General features: G+C 39.2%; 2 protein-coding genes across 6 annotated transcripts in view; both read left to right on the plus strand.

Annotated features, from left to right (window-relative positions):
- Positions 1-3,542, plus strand: part of LOC143510473 (zinc finger MIZ domain-containing protein 1) — a 61,891-nt gene extending 58,349 nt beyond the window's left edge. For all 5 annotated transcript variants that reach the window (XM_076999862.1, XM_076999860.1, XM_076999863.1 and 2 more), the window contains 5 exons: positions 89-157; positions 696-931; positions 1,128-1,297; positions 1,692-1,949; positions 2,165-3,542. In XM_076999862.1, coding sequence (XP_076855977.1) covers positions 89-157; positions 696-931; positions 1,128-1,297; positions 1,692-1,949; positions 2,165-2,272 — 841 coding nt within the window. In that variant the 3' untranslated portion in view covers positions 2,273-3,542. The remainder of the gene's footprint in view (positions 1-88; positions 158-695; positions 932-1,127; positions 1,298-1,691; positions 1,950-2,164) is intronic.
- Positions 3,543-6,575: 3,033 nt separating this feature from the next.
- On the plus strand, positions 6,576-10,205 carry ppifb (peptidylprolyl isomerase Fb). Its single transcript, XM_076999866.1, has 6 exons — positions 6,576-6,804; positions 7,240-7,270; positions 7,365-7,453; positions 8,651-8,747; positions 9,133-9,208; positions 9,408-10,205. Exons 1-6 carry the CDS (start codon positions 6,655-6,657, stop codon positions 9,541-9,543), a joined length of 579 nt encoding a protein of 192 aa, XP_076855981.1. The 5' UTR covers positions 6,576-6,654; the 3' UTR covers positions 9,544-10,205.
- The last annotated feature ends 5 nt before the right edge of the window (positions 10,206-10,210 follow it).

Raw genomic sequence — 10,210 nt, forward strand, 5'->3', positions numbered from 1 at the left:
TAAAACTTTATTTTATCAAATTAATTGTAACGATACTTTTAGAGAACAGAAGACTGTTGTCTGATCACTGTCATGTCTTTCTCCACAGTAAAACTGCCCTATTAGAAGGTTTGGAAGTCGATCAGTATATGTGGGGAATTTTGAACGCAGTCCAGAAGTATGTTACCCTTGCATCATCCTGTTCTTTCAGTACCATTTGTCCTTCCATCTAGAACTATAGCAAGTGTTAATCTAGAGCTACACCCTGTGTTCATCTAGAGCTACACCCAGTCTTCATCTAGACCTATACCCAGTGTTCATCTAGAGCTACACCCAGTCTTCATCTAGAGCTACACCCAGTCTTCATCTAGAGCTATACCCAGTGTTCATCTAGAGCTACACCCAGTGTTCATCTAGAGCTACACCCAGTGTTCATCTAGAGCTACACCCAGTCTTCATCTAGAGCTACACCCAGTCTTCATCTAGAGCTATACCCTGTCTTCATCTAGAGCTACACCCAGTCTTCATCTAGAGCTATACCCTGTCTTCATCTAGAGCTACACCCAGTCTTCATCTAGAGCTACACCCAGTCTTCATCTAGAGCTACACCCAGTCTTCATCTAGAGCTACACCCAATGTTCTATCCCGAGTGTTTGTCTAAAGCTATTCCCACTCTTTATTTGTTTTTTGGATTTTTATTATTTTTTTGCTCCCAGTTCGGAGTTTGAGGAAGTGACGATCGACCCGTCGTGTAGCTGGCGACCGGTGCTGGTCAGACCGGACAGTAAGATCAAGGAAGATCCAGATGGGCCACTGCTCAAGCGCCTTAAGAGCATGAGTCCTAGCCAGATGGTTCTGCCTAACGTGATGGACATGATTGCACAGCTGGGGCCTGGGCCAAGATCGTATGCCAGTGCCAACACCCTGTCCCAACAGAGCAGCACCCACCACGGTGAGCTCTATAGCCTAGCTGCCCATATTTCTAAATTCAGACTATTTAATACTCATACTACAGCAGTTTCTTTTAGTTTAAATATTAGACTACAGACTCAAATTGAATTGTTGAATAGAATTGTTATTTTGGTTGCATTGATTTTTGTATTATCCTATAGTCGATCAATTTCTTATAGCTGTGATTGGTTTCTCAGGCAACAGTTACCAGGGCCATGGTAGCTTTGACTATCCCCATGGCAATGTAGCAGAAGGATCAGTGAATGAGCTGATTCAGGCGTCGCAATTGTCCCACCCCCCCTCAGAGCCAGCCAACAGCAGCCTTCTGCCAGCTGACAAACCCCTCCCACTCTGCCCCATGGATACGGTGAGTAAGCCAACCCTCTTTACTAAAACAGCTCTGTGCTTTTACCCTGTTTTCAGCATCACTTCACACTTCATCTGTGTTTGCATATTAGACTGCTTAAAATATTAAATTCATTAAGTAATTAAAATAAAACAATTTGCCATTAGCACAATACACCTTATTGATGTTTTAAATTATTTGGTGGAATCAAGTAACTTTGGATGAAGGAATGTAATATTATTTGTTATATTGTGATTTATTTCTAATAAGGTAGGATTAGGTGATTGATTAGAATATATTACATAAGTTACTTTGAATTATTATTACAAATGTTTTGTTGAGAATGATATAATATAAATGCTGTTCCATTGGCATTGTTAGTCTATGCTGACATTGAATCGTCTCTGTTTTTCAGGTCTCTCGTACTGTCAGTGCAGATCAATCACAGAATCCTTTGCATCAAAGTTTACATGGGCCTTCAAACTCCATTAATCAATCAGGACAGCTGGTTCAACACAGTAGTCCATGTCAGCCTGCCAGACCCTCCCCCAACCAGCAAGCGCAAGCCCCTGGCAGCCGCATGCACCCAGACGTGACCTTTAACCCCTCGAACAACCTGGATGGTCAAACAGGAGGACAGGGAGTCTCAGACATACCGGAGCCTTATTTAGATGTGAGTGATGCTCTAGAGATCACACTCTGCTCTCAAACTGTTAGCTCCCAGTTATTCAGTAACAGTAACAGACACAGAAACACCCCAGCCAGATAACTTGCATCATGTACATTATAAAAGTGACGTAATTGTAACATCAGCTAGTGTTTTCAATGTCAACTTTGCCGTCAGCTGGTGTGCAGCCCATGTTTCAGACCCTGTTTTTCTCTCTGCAGCTCCTCCCAGAGCTGGCCAACCCAGATGACCTGCTGTCCTACCTGGACCCCCCAGAACTCCCCAGCAGCAGCAACGATGACCTGCTCTCACTATTCGAAAACAACTGATGGGGGTGGGTGGGTGGAGCGAAGAGCAGAAATACACCTTCTGTTTACCCTTCCACACACACCCCAGCCTTTGGAAGCTGATGGTTTGGGGTGGAACGTGGGGTGAAGATTTCCTGCCCCTTCCCCCGTAGCAATGCTTGAACATCAGTTACTGTGCAGCTAAACCCAGTTGTATATGTTGCACAAAAGTCATACAAGTTTTAGGAAATGTGTTGTAGCATTTTTTAACGCTCCTTTTTTGTTTTTTGTTTTGTTTTTTGATAAGAAAGACAAATGGAATTTAGAAATCTGTCTCTTCTTGCTAGTGTGTCCCCGTCCTTTTCCCTAGGTGTTCCCATGAAATCAAAGCAATCAAAGGTAAGACCTCCAAAGGGTCTTTTTCAAATTATTAGCACTGTTTGCATCCACAACATGTCACTGAAAAGCACAAGTCAAAGTGACAGAAAAAAACACCTCAAGGGAAAGATTCACAACATACTCTATATGAAGGCCCCCTTTTAGATGTCATAGACTTTGTTTCTGTGAGAACTGACAGCCAGGTTGGGCAAAAAAAAATCAAATATATTTGTATAGCGCTTTTCACAACATATGTTGTCACAAAGCGCTTAAAAGCAGAGACAAAGTTCAATGTTGTCCTGGGCAAGATCTGGCATACCCTGTGAAGAAGTAAGATATTAATTGAGATACTGAGATATTAATCATGTAGGAATTTGCCATTAATTTTGTTAAAATTAGCAGTTTATTGTTGAAGGCATCTACAAAAGTTCAGTCAACTTCAGTCAGTCAACTCATTTGTCCGAGTGTTGTGCATGTATGTGATCGTGCATCCTAAACACTGGTTGTTAGAGGTGTTTATGGATGTTTGGGAGTTCCTATGCGCATGCACACTTTTGGTTGAGCTATCAGGTGCTGTAGCCCTTTGAGCAACCCTGCCATACCAGCAGGACCATGTGGTGCTGTGAGAGATTTAGACATTGATCTCCCTTTTAGCTTCTAGCCATCTTCTAACTGCAGTGTACTTAGGTATAAAGTCTAAAATACATATACATAAAGACATAAAAAATTGTAGTGAAGTACATAAAGTTTCCAGAGAAAAATGATGTTTCTGACAGAGGTACTTCATCAGCAAGCAAAGTATAAAAAATTGCAGTTGTGTAGTACACACGATTTCCAGAAACAGGACAGCACAGCACTCTTTTTTTTATTTTATTACTTCCAACACTTTAAACACAGGTTGTTACTCTATACCATCTGTGTGTGTTTATATTATATATACACAATAGTACTATATATATATATAAATAAATAAATAAATATATATATATATATATATATATATATATATATATATATATATATATATATATATATATATATATATATATAATACTATTGTTTTGTATTGTCTTGTTTTGTATTGTTTGTTGTTCCCCAAGCTGCCTCTTTTTATGGCAAGTTGCTGTCATGTGACATTCAGATGAGGGCGTTCCTAAGCAAAGAGGGGGAAAACAAAGTGTGTTTGAATTTCATCACAACAGTTACTGTTGTCATATCACAATACTCACCTGCCCACCTGCAGACCCAGTGCAGGCTCTGTTTCGCTTCTCTGTGCTCTGATTATAGGGTGTGTCCCATTTGCGTACTTAACACTAATACTAACTCCTTTTTGCATAAGAGTTATGTGTTGTAGTCACAAGTGTCAAAGTTGAGTATACTCAAGAAATCCAGTCCATACATAAAAATGCTTGATTTTTGACTATGGTGTTGCTGAACACTATTGTCCCATAATGCAATGTGAAGTGGAAAAGGAGGAGCTGCTTGTATGTGGAGGTTTTGGCAGACAATGGCTCCACTGTGATAACGATGGTGCCATCAGAGGTGGTGTATATGTGAATATAAACCGAGCCATGGAAGCAACCTAGCCATCTTGCCATAAGTGTGCTACTTAATTTACCCTTATTGTAAATTAGATTTCATACTAGGCAGAATTTAGGTTTAATAATTACATCACTGTGGTATAGATGCCTACAGACTACTCAATGATTAAAAAATAATAATTTCAGATATTTGCAGAGTAATTACTGTTCCTGAAGTGATGCAATATTAGCGTCCCTGCTGGAGACATATTGGAAATTATATAAAAGGTTAGGAAATGGAGCAGTATTGTTCTGCAGGAGCATCATTGCTACCTTAAAATATTGTGGTACAAGATGCAATCACTGACCATTTATTTGTTTTCTACAAAATAATTCTCAAAATGTGGCTTGTTATGATCTATATTGGCAACATCATCACTTCCTGTTAGTACAACACAGTGCAGTACATTAATATTTTGAATACTAAGCTGCCAAATGCATAGTATTAAGATTAGTATATAGTACATACATTAGTGTTAGTGTGTGGAACACAATTGGGATGCACTCATGGTTTTACTGCTCTAGCACACCTGATCCACCTAAAAAGGTTATTATCTAGTCTTTTGTGTGCTGTTTCAGGTGTATTGTAGCAGAGTTGTCCAGTAGAATATTTTTTGGGATGCCATGTTTATTTGATGTTTTTAAACCCAGCAATAAGGGTTTGTGTAGATCCAGGAATGATTTTTTTTATGGAGAGCCATGTTAGGTGTTCGATCTCACACACACATTTTGTATGCTGAGTCTGTACTGAATAAGTTCCTATTTCTGGGAGCAAGATCAGTGTTCTACGCTGTTGGCTTGTGAGTCAGTAAGACTTTTACATGTAGACAAACGTAAGACACATTAAATGTCACCAAATGTTTAAGTGTTTGTTTAAATGTTTGCTTTTAAGATCCATCAACACATTTAAAGCAGATGCAGTTACAAAACTAAATCACCCCGATGATTGACATCAAACCACTGTTGTCAGAAAATAAATATGAAGGTCACCAAACCATTTCCTGTTGATTAGGGTGTATGTTCCAGTTCTACGATGCTTTGTGAATATAAACCCAAAACTGTTATATGTTTGTATGTACAAGTGGTATTATGAAAATATATCACAGCCTTATATTAAACAAATCTATATGCTGATTTTATTTTCATTATAGAATTTCAGTTTTTGTAAATGGTAAGTTATTTCATATCGGATTTATTTCATTTTAAAGCCAAATGGATTAAACCTTTTTTGTTTGTACACTTATCAAAACAAGACCATTTACAATACAAATGTCAAATATTGAGTTCTGAAATACCTGGTCTGGTTTTTGATTTTTGAAAGAAAAATTTGAAGTTTAAGAAAATTATTGTTTTAAGAGCTCATTGCTCATTGTAAACTTTTATCCAAGTGAAAATACGTCATGTCAGTGCACTGCCACATTGTTGTGGTTTCTGGGTAATTTACTCTCTTGAACATCTACACATCTGTAATGATATAGTGCAGTGGAGACATCTTTAATGATCTTCTGGTATGCAGAAGTTGCACTACTTAACATTTGAAGTTTGAGAGCTTTAAAAGGGGTTTCCTGGTCTTCTGGCTGTAACCAATATAATCCTGTCCCGCTCTTTAAAAAAAAAAAGGTAAATAGGTGTAATTAGGCATGTAAAGTGAAAAGGTTTGATATGTCCTGGAAATTAGCTATACGATAATGATGCCCCCAGGGAACAAAGTTTAAAGGACTATTCATCCTGCTCTAAAATGAAGCCAGAATATGCCCATACACACTTACCTGCTATGCATTACAGGCACACTAGGTCAAATTAGGTAAAATATTCCACGGGAAGTGGATACAGCAGTTGGTCCCACTGTTATTGTTTAAACATTTTGGATATCATTTTCTGAATACAGTCTGGGGCAATTTATAGGGCTGGCTGTCGTCTTCATGTATGTACAATCACCCATATGTTGGTCTGCCTCTAAAAGACTCTAAAAAATAAAGATTCTAATTGTTTTGTGTGTTATTCAGAGCTGTAAGAAATAAAAATGTGACATTTTAATCTACCTAAAAATAAGAGCTCAGATCATCTCTGTACTTTTCTATAGTCAGGAAATTATTTTTAAAGAATTTGTTTTCATGTAAATTCTTAGGGATACTGGTTAAATCTCATGTCATGTCTTAATTATGTCATATCCAGTCCCTAGATAAGTTATGTGTAGTTCTCACATTGGGGTCACTGTAACCCCAGTGCTTGGTGAACTGGTAAATCTTTTTGTTGATTTTTTGAATACCAGTTATACTGACAGGTCACTCTCAAACTTAGTGGCATTTAAATAGAAAGCTATTAAACTATTTCCAAAAAAGTGAACTGAAAAACAAAAAGTGTACAAAATCCGAAAGTCTGTTCTGTCGCTGTGGTTGTGCTCAACTTCCTGTGGCGCTGGTTACGGGCACTTTCGACTGTTTTAACTCACGGTGTGGCAGCACAATGATTACAATAAGTAAACGATTAAAATTATGGTCTTTCGCGTTTACCGCTGCTCGCATGTATGCAAGTGGACCCCAAGCCAATAACAACCCGGTCGTCTTTTTTGATATCGCAGCGGATAACCAGCCGCTGGGTAGAGTAACCTTCGAGGTAAGCGTGCCTGGACTTGACGCTTCGACATGCTGTCTTAGCAGTGCTTAGCTAAGCTAATTTACCATATACTGTATGACATTTCGCCTAGTTTACGTTACCTCATTTTCTACCTCGTTTTCAGTTCAGCTGTGAAGGCTTTTGACATATGAATTGATTCTGTAATGTATTCAAATTTGAGACAGTTAATCTCACTAGTTGGTTAGGTGTGAGACGCAGTTGTCTGACTCTTTGAAGACTGCAGGCAATGTCATGCCCGCTGTAACATAGCGCGTCTTCTTAGTTTCGTTTCAGTTTATCGCTGATGAAGGTTATATGTATTGCATATCCTTGCATATCAACCTCCACGTTATATAGTAGCCTATAAATAGATGGCATTAGCAGTCGGGCTAATTGATTTATATTGTCAGTGACCTGCTACTTTTTGCTTTTCAGCTGAATGCCGACGTTGTTCCAAAAACGGCTGGTAGGGGCATATCTTGCATTAATTGATGTACATTTATGTAAATTATGCATCATGTCAGCTTAGTGTGTTCTTCTGCTCTCCCTCCCTCCCTCAGAGAATTTCAGAGCGCTGTGTACTGGGGAACATGGTTTTGGCTACAAAGGCTCCATCTTCCACAGAGTCATTCCACAGTTCATGTGTCAGGTACACTACACTTACTCTTACAATGTGTCCAACAGAAATCCAACACCATGCATGTAGAGCAGCTTTTAAGACACAATCACCCAATCATGATGGGCCATACTGGTACTTATGAGATTCTTCTGGGGAAGTGAAAGCACATTGGCCAATGTGTGGCATGCAATATTTATGTATAAACACATGTACGTAGGTGTTACTTCCCTCAAAGCAAGATTTACACGCGAGGGGAAGGGAGCTTCTGTTGCTCCATTCAGACAGGAGTGACTCAGCAGTATTGTTTTTTATCTCAACTGTGCCAAGCTGGTGGAGTGGAACCACATAATTTTTAGATTAGTGTTCCACTGAAACCAGGGCTGGTGTTTGTCAACACAGGACACTCCTACAATACTGGTAGTCAGTTCTGTTATTAACATTAGTCATTAGACCTGCCGGTCGTGAGGACTTCTGGTAGATCAGAACTGGAGTGCAGTGTGAGGGTGTAAAAGACAGAAATTAAAGTAGTTGTAGTCAACACAGGATGGCAATTTTTATTGTGACAAAAATGAGCTGCTACTGGGAATGATGTGTAAATGATTATCTGGAAATTATGTTTGAATGATTTTTGCATCCAGCCCTCAAACTTAAGTCCTGCTCAACCGTGAGAGAAAGCAGTCAGTGACTCCCTCTTGAGTCAAAACTGTGCATCTAAACTTTGACTTCACACTCACTACACTGTTAATCAGAGTTCTAACAATTAAAAAAAATCACTATTCACATGTAATGGTTTGCCTTTGAAATGTACTCATTGCCACCCATATTTACTAGTCTGACAAAATATTTATATTTAGAAATATATTCTTCAAAGCAAGAGGTTTCACTTGTCCATTTTTCTGCTGGTGTGATTGGCACAGTTAAAGATTGAAAAATAAATAGAAATATAACCTACTTCTACATTGCAGTGTAACACTAGAACATGACATAAATATGCTGTAATGCATATTCCTTGCCTGCTAGCTAGATTTAAATATGACTTGTTCTATTCTTGACCCAACTATTAAAATGAGAAGCTGACTCACTCATTTTAGATGAATGGTAGTGAAAAATTGCTTGTCGCTTGTGTATATAAGAAGAGATTTCTGTCACAATGAAATCACATCACATTATTGATGCCGAGCTTGAGTGTGTTAGTGAGCCATGGTGGACTCTCTGTTTGGCCTGCAGGGCGGCGACTTTACCCATCAGAATGGCACTGGGGGAAAGTCCATCTATGGACCTCGATTTCCGGATGAGAACTTCAAACTGAGCCATACCGGACCAGGTCAGCGCAAGTGTTTGATCTCCTCAGGATGGGTTTAAACCCTTTAACTTTAACCCATGTGGCTTTATGTGGGCTCATCCACATAAAGCTGTGGATTAGACTGAACAGCATCTGCAATCCAGGGTGAGGTGGAAAAAACTAGGAATTCTTTAAAAAGGGGGGGTGGGGGCAATTGTCTGAAGCATATTTAACCACCACTAGATGGCGATGCTTGGCAGAGTAATGCATGAAATCTTTTCAGTCATGTTAGTCTGTTTGGTTGTTTAAGATAAAAAAAAATTTCAGCCTATGTTTCTTCCATGTTCTTATCGTTTTACCAAATAAGTTAAAAAGTCTTTTAGTCTGTTAGTTAAAGGAAATTGAATCTTCATCTTGTATGTTGTAGGTATTCTGTCCATGGCTAATGCTGGACCCAACACCAATGGATCGCAGTTTTTCATCTGCACTGCTAAAACACAGTGGTATGTTAAAGTGTACATGTGTGTGTATGTGTGAATGCACTTAATATATTTACAATCACACACATTTCATTATGTTGGTGGGCTTGTTGCATCACCTTGGTGCAGTTATTTAGATGTGTGTACTCCAGTGTGTATGCAATTCCTTTAATATTGTAATTCAAAATGTCTTGATGTTGAATGTATCTGTATGCATGTGCAGGCTGGATGGGAAGCATGTGGTGTTTGGCAGTGTGAAGGATGGGATAGAGGTGGTGAAGCAGGTGGAGGCTCTGGGCTCTCGCTCTGGGAAAACCTCCAAGAGGATCACCATTACTGACTGTGGAGAGGTGAAGTAGAGCACACAGCCCTCCACTCCAGCTGCAGAGCTCTGCGGCCCCACGCAGCACTGATCAAAACTACACCCCCAACGCAGCGGAAACACCCACAGTGCAAGCCAGTCAACTTGTGTGTGTGTGTACATGTACATTATTTCAGAATATAGCTGGGAGTGATTGCTGAAAGGTTTGCACATCTGTAGATATACATGAGAGCTGTAGTAATGGGTTGAAGTATGGTCTAAATGTAGTGTTTGAATTTTGGAGCTGAGATCCTTCTAGATTAGATGAGCAGAGTTTGACTAATTCAGTTCTAGAACGTCTGTTCAAATGTGAATGTTACTTGTGAAAATGAACATTTCAAGTGTGTTTCTAAGGGGCTTCCTCCATTCAGGCTGAGGTACTTCTGGGAGAATGGACTACTATCTGTTTAAAAGATGTGATTGTAACCTGAAAATTAGGCGATTTTAGAATAACATAAAATTATTTGACTATGGTGTGTACTTGTGCAATGTATATTTGTGAGCGTGGTGGCACTTGTGTATGCAAGACTGCATAAGAAATGCAGAGGGTGTGATGTGGAGTTAAGGGGTATAGTTTGTTTAATTTGTACTGTCTTCTTGGATGTGCTGGACTGTAACTCATCTCAGGAATAAAACCTTTGCCATGTGCTCCTCCAGGTCCTTCT

This window comes from Brachyhypopomus gauderio, chromosome 3 (assembly GCF_052324685.1).
Source record: "Brachyhypopomus gauderio isolate BG-103 chromosome 3, BGAUD_0.2, whole genome shotgun sequence".
NCBI lineage: Eukaryota > Metazoa > Chordata > Actinopteri > Gymnotiformes > Hypopomidae > Brachyhypopomus > Brachyhypopomus gauderio.

Bases quoted from the DNA above. Each gene is read 5' to 3' on its own strand.
- ppifb (XM_076999866.1), top strand. From the start codon at position 6,655: ATGATTACAATAAGTAAACGATTAAAATTATGGTCTTTCGCGTTTACC. The intron at 6,805-7,239 runs GTAAGCGTGCCT...TTTGCTTTTCAG, and splicing joins TGGGTAGAGTAACCTTCGAG to CTGAATGCCGACGTTGTTCC. The intron at 8,748-9,132 runs GTCAGCGCAAGT...TGTATGTTGTAG, and splicing joins ACTGAGCCATACCGGACCAG to GTATTCTGTCCATGGCTAAT.